Below are 18,717 nucleotides of genomic sequence, written 5' to 3' on the forward strand. Positions count from 1 at the left end.
ACAAAAGGAATGAAAATTGAAAATCTAACTTTGATACAACGTGTATTCATTTGTAAACATCATGAAAAATGTGCTTGAACTATCGGTACATATAATAGTATTTGTCTACAACCACTTGTGGCCAATCAACCCTTTTTCAACCCTTTTTTGTTTCCTTTGCTTCAAAGTTCACGTAAGCTGAACAAAACGTATCACGAAAGTTTGTTTTAGGAGGAACAAGGTTCCAGCAGGCACTCTCTCTTTTCCGTGCCACGCTGGCAAGTCCAGCTGGTCATAAACCAGTCACGCTGGCAGGTCCAGCTGGACGTGAGCCAGCCACGAGGCACGAATCTATTGCCCCAACCACAACCCATCCGAACTATTTTGGATAAATTTCTGTTTCGATGCTGTCTCCACCTTCGCCAACCTGGACCAATCCCGTCGCGTGCCACGTGGAAATCACCCACTGGTTAAGGCCCCTGGTTCTATCCACCTGCACGGAATGACCTCATCATCGTAATCATCATTCCAATCAAAGCCCTCTTTCGTTAGCACGCCCCCATTCTCCCAATCCGGGCAGACTGCCCGGCCCCTGAAGACAAGGGCAGTTAGTGTCCTGTCCCCAAGCAAAGGGTATCATTCCCTCTCATCCATAGAGAATTTTTAATTTTTGGAAATGTCATTTTCCGGGCAGGCTTTGTTATCTCCCTATGGTGTATTAAAATTGGAAAATTGCTCCGGCACCATTGGCTTGGAGGCTGGGTTCCTCTAAAGCCGCCATCTGACGGTGCCCCCTTGGTTTGGTCAGGGCCATAAAGAAGGGGTTTGCTTGCTATTGACTCTTTGGTCTTGTGTTGTTTAGATTATACGAATGTGGAAATTAGTCGTGGTAACAGGGGCTCTAACTTATCTACATGGATGAACACCTCATCCATTCATCCACCCATCCATCCATCCGGAGGGTTTGGGCAGAGCTCCAAATTCTTCGACCTGGCTGCCCGCTCATCGGCCAGATGCGCCACTTAGGCTGTATCGTGACAAGACAAGGACTGGATTCAACATTTTGAATAGTTTTAGAACATGTTTTGTGCTATTTCAATGCACACGTGAACGAGGTTGGTAGAAGAAGGGTGTTGAGAATCATCCATTTTGTGTTTTGAATTGTATTAGGCACAATTAAATTCAATTTTTCATGTCAAGATAGAAACAAGAAATCAGATGGTTTCTTTTTTTCTTTTTTTTATTAGGAATGTTGTATTTTGAATATATATATATATATATATATATATATAGATTCACATTTTATATTTCATTACACAAATCAATTTCAATATCTGATCTGTATAGAAATATTCCTTATTGAAATTAAGAAATAACATCACTCATATTTCAATACCAAAAAAAAATGAGTGGTGTTATTTCTTAGCAATATAATATGCATAAACTACTCAGAGGTGGTGTATTGTATTCTTGGTGGTAGGGCTTCAAATTGCATTACTTACTACACAACATGATCTTCATCTTGGTTTGATGATAGCAAATTATGTGCAGGTTAAAGAGTTATATTGATTTTTTGGGCTTGGTTTCAACATCCCCATGGATGTTTGTTCATAGGGGGCGTTTATCCAAAGACAATTCCATGTTGTGGGAATAGAATTTTTCTTGTCAAAGGGCCACCCTCACCCCACCCCATGTCATATTCAACTTTTAGGATTGTAAGAAAAAAAAATTAAAAATGAAGGCAAAGTGATGAACTCAAAACATAGGGCCCCCATTTTCCCAAACATCTTAAGTGGACATCAAGTAGAGAAATTTTCTTCTTCTCCTCTTTTGCTAAAGTTAAGAAGAGAGTGAGCATATTATAAGTAAATATATTGAAGAGCATAATAAGTTGAAATTTAAAACTTAATTTATTTTATAACAAAGAAGAGTTCTTTATGTGGAAATTATCTAAATGTTGCATTTTTCTTTATGAAAAAAAATACCATATATATATATATATATAAAAAGAGAGAGAAATGAAAGAAAAAATTTCTTTCAACCCATTCCCTTGTTTTTCAACCTCTAGAAAATTTTGATTTGTGCAAAACCAAAGCCATGGGATGTGGATATTGAACACTAGTTGCAATTTTGTGTGGTTTCCATGAGGTTGTGATCAAACAGATCTTGTCTGTGAATAAGCGTTAGGATTATTTATCAAGGCCTGCTTCGTTTAAGAAATATGAGCAAATTATGGCTCAATATAAAATAAAATAAAATCGATAAACATTATAAAGAATATAAAAGGAAGAAAAAGAACTAAGAAAAACACTTTGTGCTGATCATAACGGGACAAGCTATTTTGTGCTTGTGTGTATCAAGTAAGATACAATGCTGACAATGATAATAATTTATTTTCTTATAATAATTAGCTAAAAATTTTCTTTCAAAAATGAAAAGTTTTCAATAAATGATTTTTTGTCAAAACAATAAAATTTGAAAGGCACTATGGAATAGCAAGGATTAGTTTTATTTTTTCGTATAATTTTTTTCTCATTTTCTGCAAACACCACATATATTTTGTAAGAAGCGTAGACTTGGCATGTGCTGCTGAATAATTTTCTTGAATAAAAAGCTACAAGATGAAGTTTGGCATTTGCTCCTATTTATGCCAATACTACAACTAAAGCAAAGTCCAATGGAATTGTTTCTATAAAAATTGTCTTAAAAAAATCAATACATTATAAGATTGATAGAAAAATAAAAGCTAACTTTAAAGCTTCAAATGTTGCTTCAACTTCTTTTATCTACCAAACTTTGTCTTTTGAAGTCAAACTTCAAAAAAAAAATTGATAAAAATCTAATAATAATTGACAAATCTCAAAGATTATTAGATGTCTCTCATTGTTTTAGAAATCTTTCAATCTAAGATAGTTTGAATTTTTTTAAGATCCATTATAATGCCATTATTTGAAATAATATATTCTAAAAAACCAACTTGAGTTTTTATGTGAAATACATACTTTTTGTTATAGACATCCAACAAGTAGATTTTGGAAATATTTTTAAAATATTCTATTAGATTCTAGAAGATTTTAAAAGGTTCTTAAAATATTCTAACAAATTACAAAAAGTTCTAGAGAGATTAAAGAAATTGTCTAAAAAGCTTCTTAAGATTGCTATATCTTCAAGCAACATCAAAACTTCTCCAAAAGCTCCTTAGCATTGCTTTATCTCCAAGCAACATGAAAACTTCTTAAGAAGGTTCTTAATACCTAATATATATTGGAGTCGAGGCTGAGAAGATCCTTAGTCTTGACAACATATTTGTTGGAGCTTTAGTTCACCTCTCTTGATATTGATCTTGTAGTCATATGGTTTAATCAAGTTTTGTTAGCTTTCTTGTTGAAACGTTTTTCTTCAACTTCTTATTTAATCTTTTGTATAATATATCTAAGACACTTTTCCATCTTGACATATAATCCTACATTTCTAAATTATGTAACATTTAATAAATATAAAGTTTGTACTTTTATGTGGTTTTAGAGTAGTTTAAAATGTTATCTAAATAACAAACAATAAAATCATCTAAAACTTTTTAAAAACCATTATTCATTAGATGTTAAAAAATAAGTAGTGTATTTATTACTTCAAATGTCATGACATTATATTCAATATGCCTATATCTGGTTCAAAATATAGTCTTTTATTCTTGATCTATATCAAATTATATGCTCTTTATAGATTTATTTTCTATTATTCAGAGTAAATTTAGATCTAATCAACTATCTATCAAAATTAAAACTAGACCAAATCATATGCAATTCAAATATAAATAAGCTTAGAAAAATATTCAAGGCTCTTTGGAATACTTTAATAGAGAGCTTCTATAAATTCTATTAGTATTAATTAGAAGCTAATTAAAAAAAATTCAAGGTAATTAAGTTACAAAAATTTATATCTTATCCAAAACTCTTTAATATGTATAGATCTTAGCTTGATTAAATTAATCAAAATTTTATGATATCAAAGTTAAGAAGCACCTATTTTTAATGGTGATCTTGTTAAATCCTTAATAATCTACATATATTTGTAATTATTCATTTTTTTTCTTTATAAGCAAGATAGAAATTCTAATTAAAAATTTTGAATGGCATATAAAGTTCTTGGTTAAATTCTCATCAATATACTTCTTAAATTGAGCTAATTCATTTTGTTATAAGTTATAGATTTATCCAAATGGCAATCAAGTTCTTTCTTGAAGATTAATTGAACAATTATAAGAACAATGCTTAAGAAGAATATCTGCATTTTTTTTTCTTAAATACATCTTAATATTATTTATATTAAATTGAAATATTGCTTGAAGTCTTTTTATACTTAAAAATAGCTATAGTATAAATAATATAAGTTTTCATTTTTTTTTGTAATATGTTTGAAAGCTCTTGTACTTACAAATAAAGATTTGATTATATTAGATTTGTGACTTTTTACTTGCTAGGCAAAAGTCTTAGTTATGCTTTGAAAAAATTTGACATTGCACAAAATTCAATCTATCCAAAGATCATACTTTTTTAGTCACTATAAATCAAAAATAATTAAGTTAAAAAGATATGTATTGATATTAAATATCACAATCCTATTATGATAATTTTTTGTTATATTTATATGAAATAGTTTTATTTTCTTTATGAAAGATATTCTATATCTTTTAGAAAGTCTTTAACTACAAAAATAATGTGAGGCTTCTAAATCTAGCAAGATAAAAGCTTTGTATTTTTTAGATCCTAAGCAAACATCTATTGTAATATAAAGAAAGAATTTTGAGGAAAAAAAGTCCTTTACTAGGTATTGCACAAGATTCAAGCTACATGATCTTTGTTGTAGCTAAACAAAGTAGTTATCCAACATATTATCTTTGAAAATCATGCTCTTCATTTTGTAGTTATGTTATTTTTTTAGAAAAATTTGTTACTTCCTAAAGTATGCATTGAGAAAGAATTGATGTCTTCATACAAATTTAATCACTCAATTCAATCCTTGAAGATCAAGAAAATATAATATGAATTTATTTACCTCATATTGTAATCTATAGGAAAATTAGTTGATAATTGCAATATCATCTTATTTAAAATAAGTTGCAAGTTGATGGAATTGTGAAATATATAACATTATTGATCAATTATCTTGACATGAAATATAAATCCTATTGATTGCAATATAAATTGCATCCTATTTTCTATACATGGATCAAAATCCTTCAAAAAAAAAAACCACTAAATTATCCAATATTAAATCATATTTTTTAAAAAAAGGTGATAATTATAAATAAAATAAAATAAAATAAAACCTAAAAGAAGTATTTTTATAAATTCAGCTTATAATCTTGAATTTGAATAAGTTTGAGATTAAAGTTCAATTACTATTTGTATTTAATTCATGAAACCTTAAAACTTTAATCTTGTACCATCAAACTTCTCAAGGAATGTAACTCTTGATTTTCTAAAGCTTAAACAATGTTCTACCAAAGAAGAAGTAATATGACTAGGTACAAATGTTGAAGCAACTCTAAAATTTTTTATATCTTTATTTCTACTCAATATTATTGCTCCTTATGGTCATAAATTGAATTGATGCATTGCAAAAGTTAATGCTTTCATTTTTTCTTGCATTTGTGCCAATGTAATTTTTATTTCAAAAATACAACTAAAAAAAAGATGTTTGATGTCACTTAAGATAAGTAGAAGAGACTAAAGAATAAAGGAAATTCTAAAAAAATATTAGTTAGAAGTGAGTAATCTACAACTTCTAATATTCTTTTGTCTTATATATAAAAAAATAAAAATAAAAAATAATAAAATCTGCTCTTAATCAAGAAAAGACAAAGCTTTGATATTACAAATATATTTATAGAAATATACTAAAAATAAGAATTTTAAGAGTGGAAATAAATATGTGAAATATATCTCAAAGAAAGTTGAAAAAAATTGAAAAAGTATTTATATTCAAGAAGAGATTAAAATGACTATTGCCAAATATGACCTCTATTAGCACTCTTTAGGCCATTATCAACATTATTTTAAAACAAAATTATTTAGATAACTTTTAAGATCATTTACATGGCCTTTATTTATCTTTAAGATAATTGAATGTATTTCAAACTCACATGTAAACTCTACTAATATTATATAATCTACCACAAACAACAAATAACCTTTGAGCAAACTCCAAATAGTCTAAAACAATCCTTGCAAAAGTCATAAAATAATCTTATCAATCTTTAAAAAATTACCTAATCAAATCTTTAAAATTTTAGCAAAATCCTAAAGAAATTCTAACTATAATATAATTAGAACTTAATTAAATTATAACTAATTTTAAATTAATTTTTTAAAAATCCTAACCAAATCTTAACTAAATCTTAATCAATCTCTAAAAACATTCTAATGAAATCCTAATTAAGTTCTTTAAAAGTCCTATCTAAATCCAAACTAAATTCTAATCAAACCTTTATCAATCCTAAAAAAATTCTAATTTTTTAAAAATTAATCTTTTTAAATAAAGTGAAATAAAATAAATCAATAAATTATTACTTTCTAATCAATCATTAATTTTATCTATTATTATGCACTAATTTTCAATTCTTAATTATAAAAAAATATAAGATATATAAGAATCATATATACTAAATGAAAGATAAGTCAAAATATTTGTTTGGAGGTTAAGTGGCATTCTTTATTTAATCTAAATGTTAAAGTCCTATTTCTAATAACTCTTTTTTAAAATATTAATTTTCTTTTCACAACATGCATATTCATTAAAATTTATATTTTCTATTACTCTATTAAATTTTACTTGAATCCAATTATAAAAAAAAATTAGATCTTAGAAATCTTTATTAGCTCTTAAAATTTCTAAATTTAAAAATCTTTATCCACTTAAACTCTAATAACTCTTAATGTTCCTATCTAATCAAATTCAAATATATAAAATGCATCTACCACAACTATTCTTATAAACCTATAAAATTTCATCTTAGATATACAATCAAACTTATAAAGTTTTCTTAAATAATAAAGCTTTATATAATCCTAAGTTTGTATACTTTTTACAAAGTTAATACAAATCCAAAACTCTCCATACTAACATTCATAAAAATCTTCTTTAATTTTTACTTTAATCATATTCTCTAAGAAAACAAAGAACCTTGCTTCTATTATAAGTGCATAGTCTTATGCCTTGGGATTTTATTGTTATCAAAGTTTAAAACTAATATTTTGTAGGTAGAAATCTAAGGTTATTTTTATAAATTTTACAAAAAAATATCTTTTTTTAATCTAAAAATGGATGTATTATTATTTTTGTTACTAAATTTTATGTATTTATTTATTTTTGTGGTCCTAAAAAATAAATAAAAGATCTTTTAATAAATAAAAAATAGAATCATACACCAAAAAATTTAGTACCTACCTATCTTTTACCTATAATTTCTAAAGTGATCTTCAACTATTTTTTTAATGAAGCTCTTTTAGATTATTTGTGTCTATTTACTCTTTCACCTAATAGCCATGTTATAACACAATAGTGGAGAAAAAAAACATCAAATTGATATTAAAATATTTTATTTATAGAAAATTTAATAACATCTATTTTTTTATAATATATTTACTTTGCAATCTTTTGTATCACTAGAAAAAAATCTAAGAGTTTATTATATTTTCATAATTTTTGTGTTTAAAATATATCTTAAGCTATTGTGATAAGAAATCATTGCAATTATGTAGTTATTTTTATAATTTATTATATATCATATTTTCTATTTTTTATATTCTATTAGATTCTTTTAAATTTTTCTTTTTGTGTAAATATCATTCTAAAAATCCTTAAACATAACCATATTCTACTAAATGCATATGTGTTACTAGCACGATTATTAAAGAAGAAACTAATATCTTAAATTATTTAAATCTATCTATAATTTTGTAAGATAAAATAATTTTTTTTACATTAAAATATTTATAAGGTTTTTAATTCTCAATATTTAATTCTAGCTTTTAGAATAATTGAGTAAACCAATTCTAAAATTTTATGGCTTTTAAGTAGATTGAAAATCTATAATTAATTTTTTCTTGTTTTTGGAGCAATTAAAAAAGATAAATTTAAAAAATATTAGAATTAGATTATAACTTCCATGCACTTCTTGCAAAACTACTATCTAATATAAATTATACTAATATGGCTTATTTTCTTATTATAAAATGAAATCAAATAGTGTATTTAAATCAAATTTAAAATTTAAAATAATACTAATTAATAGTATCTTTTATTTAGCTTCCATATAATTTAATTATTACATGTCTTTTTTTTATATTTACTATATATATTATTAAATCAAATTTTATATTCTAATAATATATTTTAGAATTATCAAAGACTTATTGTAATATCTTCAAGATGCCTTTACTAATTCTTTTATATATTTTTTTAACTTTTAAAGTATATTAAAGTTTATTGTTTTTTTTAGCTTAAAGAATTATTTAAATAGTCTTTATAAATACCTCTATTAAAATGGATGATTCCGTGAACTTGTTATTAGATCTTATAAAGGACATAAATCTTGATAAAACCTTGAAGAAACAATAAATTTATATATTACTAAAAAACATTAATAAAAGAAGAAATGGTCATAAAGACTAAAATAGCTATTGAAAAAAAGAAAAAAACTAGAGAATCTTGAATTATAACTAGAGTATAAGAAAGGTATTGATGAGATTGAAGATAGTCCCAATTTTGCTTCTATATAAACTAACTATAAAGAAGATGTAATAAACGCTTTTAAAGGATTGTAAGGCTTATTGTCCAATTGTCTAGTTATTGGTCACTTCCAACTTGACTTCCTAAAAGAAAGAAACATGTGGTAAAAGTTTCTATAGCTACATGACATATCTATAATTGTTTGAATATGTAAGCTAAATCTAAGAAATTTTATTAAAGCTTCTTAATAAAAAATCTATCTTTCCAACATGTTTCTAGATACTTCTATTTATTGCTTTAGATTTGAAGAATTACAATTGAAATTAGAAAATAATTATATGTATATATTCATTTAATAAATCTAATCTTTATTAAGAAGGTAGTACATTTCTTTTAATCTTGATTTTCTACATTCTATAAAAATTAATGTAAGATACTTATAAGTCTTTGTATTATTATTTTATATAATATTTGAATTTTTTTACTACTATAAATATATAGTAATTACGACGTCAATTTTTTAAAAAGATATTTAATCATTAAAATATAATATCTTATATAAATAAATAAATCTAAATATATATAACAAATTTATAATTATATTTTAAAAAATATACATATAATAATTATATATAATTTAATTTAAATATACTTTAAAATTGTGAAGATAAAAATGTGAAAAGATTTTTTAATCTCTATTTAAAAGAAATATACTTTGCATAAGTTATATCTTTAAAATACCTTATTTATCCATTTCTTAAAATGCACACACTTATACTTTGAAGTCTTCACTAGTATTATGTTTTTTACAATTTCATTGCACATTAATTTTTACAAAAAATTATAACATCAGTACAAGTTTTAAAACTATGGTATCAAGAATTTAAAATAAAAAAATAAAAAAATACTCTTATAACATTAGATTTTCAACATATATACTTCCATTAGCTTGCATAGTGATTTCAATTACCTAATTTGAAGTATTATAATATTTTCAATTGAAAACCAAGTTCTTAACTTCAAATTTTATATATTTAAATCTAGGTATTGATCAAAAAAATTCTAAGAAAATCATTTCAATCTACAAACATTTTTTCTCATAATATTTTAAGGCTTGAGACACCAAAAAATATTTAAAATCCAAATATTTTATTAAAATGATAAAAAAAATTGATTTGAAAAATTCGATTTTAGATTTTAAAATAAGGTGTTTTATGTCTATATTTCCAACTTATTAATCTATTTGAAGATTTAATAATGTAATTAGAAAAATAAAAAATAAAAAAATGATTTATTTAAGATGATAAAATTAACCCTGTAAATAAAGAACAAAATAATGAAAAAATTAAGATGATAAAATGATGACGTAATGCCATTGACGACAACATATTACATTGGTTCAAGACATTCACACCGTCAGCACATCCCATTTCGCAAGAGTCAGGTGTGAACGGGGAGGTACGAATCAACTCCACAAGCCGTCGATAGGACTTCGTCGATCCAACAACCAGGGACTCATCTCAGCTACTCAAAATAGTGCGGCAAGTCAAATTCAGCGACCAAGTCCACCAACAAAGATCTTCTCCTAGTAAAATTCATTAATTATTTGTGTTGCACGTAGCATCGTTTCGGTGCATTGTATCGCCGATTGTTGGGTTACGGTGACCTCTCTCGAAATCGATACCACGGTGAACAAGAAGAAGAAGACGACGAAGCTTGAGGTCTTAAAGCTGCTTCGTTGGCTTGAGATGTAGTTGTAGTTGTAATTGCGAGGGATGGCCAGCGGGGCCGCCATGGGTGAGATTCCCGGCGTGAGAGATGGCGCTGTGAAAGATGGCGAAGGTGGGGATGGGAAGGGTTCTGGTTTCGATTTGCTGAATTATCTTGGATTCGTGTGGGCTGAACTTTCTGCCACAGAGGTCAGTGGGAGCTTACTCGTCAAGCCAAATTCCTCTCAAGTGAGTGGTCACTGATGCATTCAGTTCTCCTCGCGCCATCCCCACATTCATGCTTCCAGAGATCGAGTGTTGGCGTGTTCTCCGCTTTGTGCCCCGCGTGATTCGTATCGGTAAATTGTTTGATTGAACTTAAGAATCAGAAGCGTTTCATTATACATTTGCGTAGGCAACACAGGGTTTAACCCACGTAACGTATATGTGTGAAATTGTTTTGCTGTATGTGAAACCTGTTGTGAGCAATAATGTAGTAGACGGACCATGTTCTGTTTCGTCCCTGACCACAGTTCTTGTTAGCGCAGCCGTTTGGAGTCCTTCATGGTGGCGTCACAGCGTTTCTGGCCGAATCATTGGCCAGCTTCGGAGCCGGAATTGCTGCTCGCGAGTATGCGGTCTCCGGGCTTGAGCTGTCAATCATTTGCAGTCTGCGCCCATTGGTGCCGAGGACAGAGCTAAGGCGGTTCCACTCCGAGTAGGCAAAAATGTTCAGGTGAGACTGTGGTCTATCCTCCAAATCGTGTATTTAATACCATATATCACATCCCTTTTACCATGTCCTACGATTTGGGTTTTTCCTGTAGGATGAGTGGTGACCTATGCTTCCATGTATTGCAGGTCTGGGATGTCAAATTCACTACTTCCAAATCAAGGGATTCATCACCAAATGAAGCTCAAGAATTCACAACCATCGCGGTTGCACGTCTGATTCTGATTGTAGGACGACCTGCTCCGATTAGATTGCCCAAAGTTTTGGAGGATCTGTTGGCTCTTTCTAGCAGAAGAAAAGCGGAATCGGTGTCCCATGTACCAAAGCTGTAGCAAAGAATGTAACACGATTTCACTTGAAGTGTATCATTCCAAACAGTTTCTCGTGTCATCGTGATGTGTACAACCAATGCGCTGTAAAGAAAATCCTTCATAGGGATGGCCCGAATGATGAATCCTAATCGTGTCTCAACAGTGTGGTGTTCAATCTTCCTGATTCACGTCTTGAAGTGTTGCGGCTTTGAAGGCATCACAAACAAGTTTTCTTTTACGAAACTGCATCGTGTCAATTCTAGCAAATCATCTTGTCTGCAGCCCAATAAATTTGTCCTCCCTTAACCGATATGCTTGAAACCTGCAATAACATACGAGGCTGCTTAATCAGCGCACAGTGGAGCATGAGACTCTCCAAAAGATTTTGTTATAAGGAGATCTCAGAGGATGATGACTGGCAACCTAGACGTGTTCACAGGAAAGGAGGAGATTTTTATGTAACCAGTCCGAGTGATGCATGGTGACGATCATGTCCGAAGCCTAACTCGACCGGTAACAGTGGGAGATTTGCTTAAATGTCACCCTCATCACTTCGTCTGCGAGCCCAGCTCAACTGGACCTCTTCACCACAGTAGCATGCTGCCCTTACACATGGAGCTCGAAGAAGGCAGAATATACCTGCTCTCACTTCCTCGGCTGCTGCCTCATCTTAGCAGCGCATTGTCCTATCCATCGTCATGCCCATGCTTCACTCACCTAGAGGCCACTCAAAATTGGAACGATGACGGCAACCCCAACTCCAAGACTTTCAATGGAGAGCATTCAGGGATGAAGTGTTGGATTGCGACGAGACATGGTCAGTTCCAGGTTGCAGCCAACACAATTTGGATGCTCAAGCACAGAGTAGCCAAGTCGAAAATCATACGATCGTTGGTACGCATGAGCAACTTGAGAATAACATCCTATTGTTTATTTATTTATTTATTTATTAAAGTACTTGGAATTTTATAACAAAATCTCAAAACTATTAAATAAAGAATTTTTACAAATTATCTCATTCTTTTGATGCGTCATTTTTTTACTATTACAGACAAATTCTTGTAATTCATTGTTGTGCACCACTTGTATCAAACTTGAGAAAAAAAACTTGGTAGATTACTAACAAGAATCTATAGCATTAGTGATCATACGGAAAGAGATAAAAATTTATAATTTAAATTAATATTTTTAAAATTAAATAATATTATGTATCATTAGAAATATTAATATATATATATATATATATATACTCTTTTAATTCTCTCTTTATTGATTAATACATCCCAATGTAAAGTTCAAATATTAAATTTAAATTTTATAGAAGTTTCATTTTGGTTAATAAAATCAATATAAAACAAAATAAAAATAAAAATAAATTTTTTTTGCAACAAGGTATAAAAAACTAATAAAATATAGAATATTAAATAGAAATAAGATATTTTCAAATGGCTAGCAAATAAGTTTCTATATATATATATATATATATATATATAAATTGCATACAGGATTTTGTTTGCCTCCAAGTATTTAGAAAAAATTTAAAAAATTAATGTCTTCTAACATCTTACTCATGCTACAATTGTGCAAGTATAAATATCTCAAACAAAAATGTAATTTTTAAAACACTAAATGATAACAAACACATTAACTATAATGAAGGTTGATTGTTAAATTTAATATATTTTATTTATAAAATTAAATTATATTAAATTAAATTTATGAAATTAAATTTGTAACATGTTGAACAACATCTTATGGATTTTATATGCCCTAAGGTTGTGAATTATCATTGAGGAATGTATCAATGACATTATTATAGTTATATTATATTTAACTTAATTGGTGTCATACAAAACTTTATATTCTTGATGGATATTATTTATGCTTTTTAATTACAAACTATTAAAACCATAATTTTTTCATAATATAAAATTTTAAAAACAGTATTTATATATATATATATATATATATATATATATATATATATGTATATATGTGTGTGTGTGTGTGTGTGTGTGTGTGTTTATGTCAGTGTTTTTTATTTTCTACTTTTACTATATAATTTTAGTAAATGAAAAAGAAAATAAAAAATCTAATTAAATTCTTCTACATTTCTAGTATATTTGTTTTAGAAGTGTACACATATAGTGTTATCATTAATTATTGTATCAGTAGAGAAAGAAAAGAATAAAGGGAAAATATTATTTATACCCCTCAAATATGTTGAAATATCAAGAATATCCCTACATTCTTGATAATAGCAAATGTACCCCTCAAAGTTTTGATAATAGTAAAAATAGCGTTGAATATGAGAATTTGTCTCCAATTTGACAAAGTCACTGGATTCCATTTTTTTTTTGTGCCTTGAATTTTTGGTTTATTCTGCACCCTCGGGCAGCTGCGGCTGTAGCCCCCTCGTCATCCGTCCTCCATCCCCGCAACACCCTTGTCATCCGTCCTCCGTGACACCCTCCACGCACAGACTTCCATCCAAGCATCATGTTCCTGTTTGACGAGGTATTGACTTGATTACCTCTTGGACACTGTCCTCATTCTTCTGTTCATAGCCAGAGCACTAGCGCAGATGACGAAACCTAAAGGTGGTGAATCCTGCACGTAAATGGTGCAGAAACTACAAGTAATTTGTCTACACCATCCCCTTGTCGCGAACTGGGATTCATTGAATTGATCACTGAGCTGATTGCTTTCAATTCATGACATCTATAGTACAACGCCACCTAAAATCACAAATGACGAAATACATTGTGCAACTGAAGGGAACGATCGTCCCTGTCCAACTCAACTATCAAAGATTTTCAAGAATAGGATGAACTAAGGACTTCAATGGGACACAAGGCTGTGCAAGAAAACAAAGAAGGTACTCTTAATTCAGGATTCTTGGTGCTGTAATCAGTTCCCAGAGCCATCGCCACCCATCACGGATCGCACAACGGAGTTGAGAGAATCGGAACTCTAATGCAAATACTCCTTTCAAACAACCGAATGTTTCCATGATTCTCTGAACCCAGGAATTCCATGTATTTCTCCACAAGATCCATGGTCACAGACATTTCTTCTTGAATGATGCTAAGCATCTCAATACTCTAAAGAGACGCTTCCTCTTTCCTTAACTTCCATTCGTATACATCGCGCTTAGAGATTTCATTCACTCTAACTAAGGCATTAACAAGGATTTCTGCTTCCGGCAAAGTAGCTTGTCCTTCCTCATTGTCTCCTTAGCATGGTCACTTCTCTGCCCTTTTCGGTTGCACAGTGTTTTGCAGCTTCTCTCTCAGCCTTCACTTCCTCCATCTGCTTGAGCCACTCACGTGCCGATTCATCCGTTTTCTCTTCGGTCTCCACCAGCAATGCTATCACTTTTTGTAACTCAGTGTCAAATTGATCCACTTGCAACTCTCTGCTTCGAACTTCATCTTCGGTATTTGTGAGAGCTCTGCCAATGCTCTCGATCTCCAGTTCGAGGATGTTCCTTTCATCAAAACAGCATTTCAATTCGCCTTCAACCTGCCTACTATTTTCAATGGTTCATGCAGCTCCATGCGCAATGATATGACAGTGTTGTCCTTATCGTACATTTGAGCCCATAGATTTTCATTTTCATGTTTCATGTTATCAACCTCCTTCTTTAACATTTTGGAGCAGTCTTTTAAAGACCCAGACTTTGAGGTTTCAGTTGGATTGTGGTGTGTCGTGCTTGAAACAGAGGAATTAGTTTAGTGACATTTCTTCGTATCCAGCACCCATTGAGAAGGTTCTCCCCGCAGTGCCTCCAGCTCTGCAAGTAGCAGTTCGTAGTTGACATTTAAAGCCTTTGTTTTGTCATGAAGGTCAATTTCGGTGTCTGCAGCAGATATTAAGGTCCGCGAGGTTGCAAGCGCCATCTGCGATTTTCCCGCGAAGCTCGTCACTTCTACAAGATCGAGGGAGTCTCTAGATAGCATTGGTTGGAGTCATGCATCAGTTGGACATGCAGACCAGCACTGTCACTCAATAATTGTTTGGCCGCATCTGTGCTGCGATGGAAAACTAGGGGACATCACAATCTTGCTTGAACAGTCCACGCGAGCGCTGCGGAGGTGGATGGAGGGCGATGGATGACGAGGAGGCTGCAGCTGCCCGAGGGTGCAGTACGAACAAAAAATTCAAGGCACATCATATAAAACACAAAAAATAATAGAATCCATTGTCTTTTGTGAGATTGGAGATATTATACTCAATCTCCAATCTTTTGATACTTTTGATAATATCAAAAGTATTGATGGGTAGATTTGATATTATCAAGAGTTTAAAGGTATTTTTGATATTTTAACATATTAGGGGGGTGTAAATGATACTCTCCCAAGAGTAAAATTTTAGAGTGTATTTATTTTAGAATTGCATTATTTAATAAGAAATTATTATATTCGATTGTGGGTAAGTAGAATTTACGCATACAAATGATCTTCAAGGTACATTTGAAAGATTCTACCAAAGTATTGGTATTGGTATAACTCACTAAACTTAGATTTCAGAGGTTCACGGCGCATGTTTCAATACATGTCAGGATAGTTGTCTGAGTAGACATCAACATTAACATGTTACTTAACATCAATAGATTTTAGATCAAGTATTGAATATTAATTACGGCTTTTTTAAATAAGTTCATTCTATTTCGAAACGGCCTATTGATAGTTTAGGAGAATATCTAGAATTAGGAGTTTGTTTCTCGGTAGTTCTGCCAGAAATGGACCGATTAACTTTTGAAGATATTTCAACAATTGTATTTTCACAAAGTTATAGGTAGATCGAAATGGTACCACTTTTAAACAGACTTGTTCATAATGACATTTACTTAAGTATCTTGCAGGAACTCTGTGTGCTAAAAGTCACGGTGTTCTTGCGGGTTGGCTGTGCGAGCGAACTGGTTAATACAATTGAGCTCAATTAGACGCGCGCTTAATTTCCTAGGATTCCCGACGACTGGTTAGTACTAGGAGTTACAGATCAATGTCGTTCGTAGTAGCAACATCCAACAACTGGCCACTTAGGTGCACAAGTCAGAGATTTGTAAGTAATGGCCCCCACTTAAATACCCCTAAGAAAGTGTCTAAGCAATGCAACAAGCCTAGGGTTAGAACACAGAGTCGACACAATTCCGATACGGTGGTGGTGTTATCAAACACCATTGCATCGCAGATCAACAGGACTACCTCCGCCTCAAGCCCGCTCTCCTCTGATACGACGAGCAAGTTGGATGTCCTTTGGCATGATGGTCACCCGCTTCGCGTGAATAGCGCACAGATTCGTATCCTCAAACAAACCAACCAAATACGCCTCCGACGCCTCTTGCAAGGCCAGCACCGCGGAGCTTTGGAATCGGAGATCTGTCTTGAAGTCCTGCGCAATCTCACGCACCAACCGCTGGAAGGGCAGCTTACGAATCAATAGCTCCGTCGACTTCTGGTATTTGCGGATCTCTCGTAGGGCCACCGTCCCGGGCCTGTAGCGATGAGGCTTCTTCACACCTCCTGTAGCCGGCGCAGACTTGCGGGCTGCCTTGGTCGCCAGCTGCTTCCGGGGCGCCTTGCCTCCAGTGGACTTCCTGGCAGTTTGCTTGGTGCGCGCCATATCTAACTTCCGAAACCCTAAACGCACGAACTTTAGAACAAAATGACACAGGAAGGCACCTAAAGCGACTGAAGTTGACAGCGAAAGACAGTACAGAGATAAGAGAGCAAGTAAAGGAGGATGGTGTAGAAAGGGGGGGGCTTCCGTCTACTTATGTGAGGAGGGCGGGTGATGGACTGGTGGTGAAAGAGACCACCGCCCAGCGCGGGAATTTTGAGCGGGAAGTTCGAACAGGGTCTTTGCTTTTTGGCGCGATTCCGAAGCTATGACCGAACCTGAGATTGGGGTCGAACCTGATTGGGGTTGGCGCGAAGATCAGTGGGCGTAGGTGTGAACGCGAGATCAGCTCCTATCCGTTCCAAGCCAGCTGTTCAGTCTTTTCAAAATGTCATTTAATGTAATGAAATGAGGATTTTAAAGCCATTTTCATTACATATATAAATGTACATATATATATGCTAAAACAAGGAGCTATGGCGAAAATGAACCTATACATAACTCCTCTATATATGGTCATGTACGCTGCCCTTGCCTTGTCTTCAGTATTGATAATCGAAAGCAGACCTTATGCAACTTCGTTGGAGGTGGATTTTGAGGAAATAGTTTTGAAAGTAATATAGATTAGAAAGGGTGACATAACTCAACCACACACAGTGCCTGAACATAGATCTCAAAGTTTGAGGCAAAATTAAGATTGGACGCAAAAGAGTTGGACATACGCCAAAATAGTTTTTGCTTCTGAAGAAAGTCCAGCGCTGCATGGTTCAAGAATATTACTTCTTTCCTAAGATCCTGCAATGCAGTTTACAATCATCCATTCCTGAGCAATGCTACGATTCCATGGAGTACATGAAAGTTTTAAATTTAGTAAAGGCATTTCATAACCAATTGGGTGTACGATTTCTTTTGTAATTTGAATCTATAAACTCCTTGAACGACTCTTCAGCATCACTCTTTCTTTGCACCACCACCATGCGCTTTCGCATTAAGGCCCCTCGTCGTTTTCATTGTTTTTTGGGAAAATATCATACATACCCCTCAAACATGTTGAAATATTAAGAATAACCCTACATTCTTGGTAATAGCAAATGTATCCCTCAAAATTTTGATAATAGCAAAAATACCCTTGAGTAAGACAAGTTACCTCCAATTTGACAAAAGCCCTGGATCATAGATTCCATTACTTTTTTTTTTGTTTTATAGGCAGCACAAATCTTGTGCCTTGAATGTTTTGTTTGTTCTGCACCCTCGGGAAGCTGAGGCAGCAGCCCCCCTAGTCATCCGTCCTCCTTCTCCACAACACCTTCGTCATCCATCCTCCGTCATACCTGAGCCAAGAATTCGCTCTCCCTCCTTCCGCAAACAAGAAGCCGATTACCGTAAGCTTCCCATCATCAGACTTGTGCACCAAGTGGAACTCCAGAGGGAAACTGGAGCAGTGCCAACCTAACAGTGGTTCGCGCGTCTGCAATGAACACACACCGACCTCGTAGTCACAAACTAATTCAATTCCCAAAAAAAACCTGCAACTTCGTGGCAGCATGTCGTGACATACCATTGGTTCATGATTGTGTGCTCGCTGGGCATGTGGATGTGGATCTGGAGGGTTTTTCAGTTGTGGAGG

At 32.1% G+C, this 18,717-nt stretch overlaps 2 protein-coding genes across 3 annotated transcripts; one reads left to right on the forward strand and one right to left on the reverse strand.

The window, feature by feature from the left end:
- The first annotated feature begins 10,476 nt into the window (after window positions 1-10,476).
- On the forward strand, window positions 10,477-11,531 carry LOC112276463 (1,4-dihydroxy-2-naphthoyl-CoA thioesterase 2). Of its 2 annotated transcripts, none has more exons than XM_024507826.3 (3): window positions 10,477-10,670; window positions 10,970-11,157; window positions 11,283-11,531. In XM_024507826.3, the coding sequence occupies exons 1-2, from the start codon at window positions 10,488-10,490 to the stop codon at window positions 11,141-11,143; spliced, it is 357 nt and encodes a 118-aa protein (XP_024363594.1). In that variant the 5' UTR covers window positions 10,477-10,487; the 3' UTR covers window positions 11,144-11,157; window positions 11,283-11,531. The 2 variants fall into 2 exon arrangements, with proteins under 2 accessions (XP_024363594.1, XP_024363595.1); XM_024507827.3 differs by having other exon boundaries at window positions 10,477-10,631.
- A 4,728-nt stretch (window positions 11,532-16,259) lies between these two features.
- Window positions 16,260-17,245, reverse strand: LOC112276488 (uncharacterized). The gene has a single exon (XM_024507865.3). The coding sequence runs from the start codon at window positions 17,091-17,093 to the stop codon at window positions 16,683-16,685; it is 411 nt and encodes a 136-aa protein (XP_024363633.1). The 5' UTR covers window positions 17,094-17,245; the 3' UTR covers window positions 16,260-16,682.
- Window positions 17,246-18,717: the final 1,472 nt, after the last annotated feature.

The sequence above is a fragment of the Physcomitrium patens genome, chromosome 24 (assembly GCF_059467195.1).
Source record: "Physcomitrium patens ecotype Gransden chromosome 24, ASM5946719v1, whole genome shotgun sequence".
Taxonomy (NCBI): domain Eukaryota; kingdom Viridiplantae; phylum Streptophyta; class Bryopsida; order Funariales; family Funariaceae; genus Physcomitrium; species Physcomitrium patens.

Coding starts and splice junctions, on each gene's coding strand:
- LOC112276463 (XM_024507826.3), top strand. CDS start 10,488: ATGGCCAGCGGGGCCGCCATGGGTGAGATTCCCGGCGTGAGAGATGGC. Junction 10,671..10,969: donor TCAAGCCAAATTCCTCTCAA/GTGAGTGGTCAC, acceptor TTGTTAGCGCAG/CCGTTTGGAGTCCTTCATGG.
- LOC112276488 (XM_024507865.3), bottom strand. CDS start 17,093: ATGGCGCGCACCAAGCAAACTGCCAGGAAGTCCACTGGAGGCAAGGCG.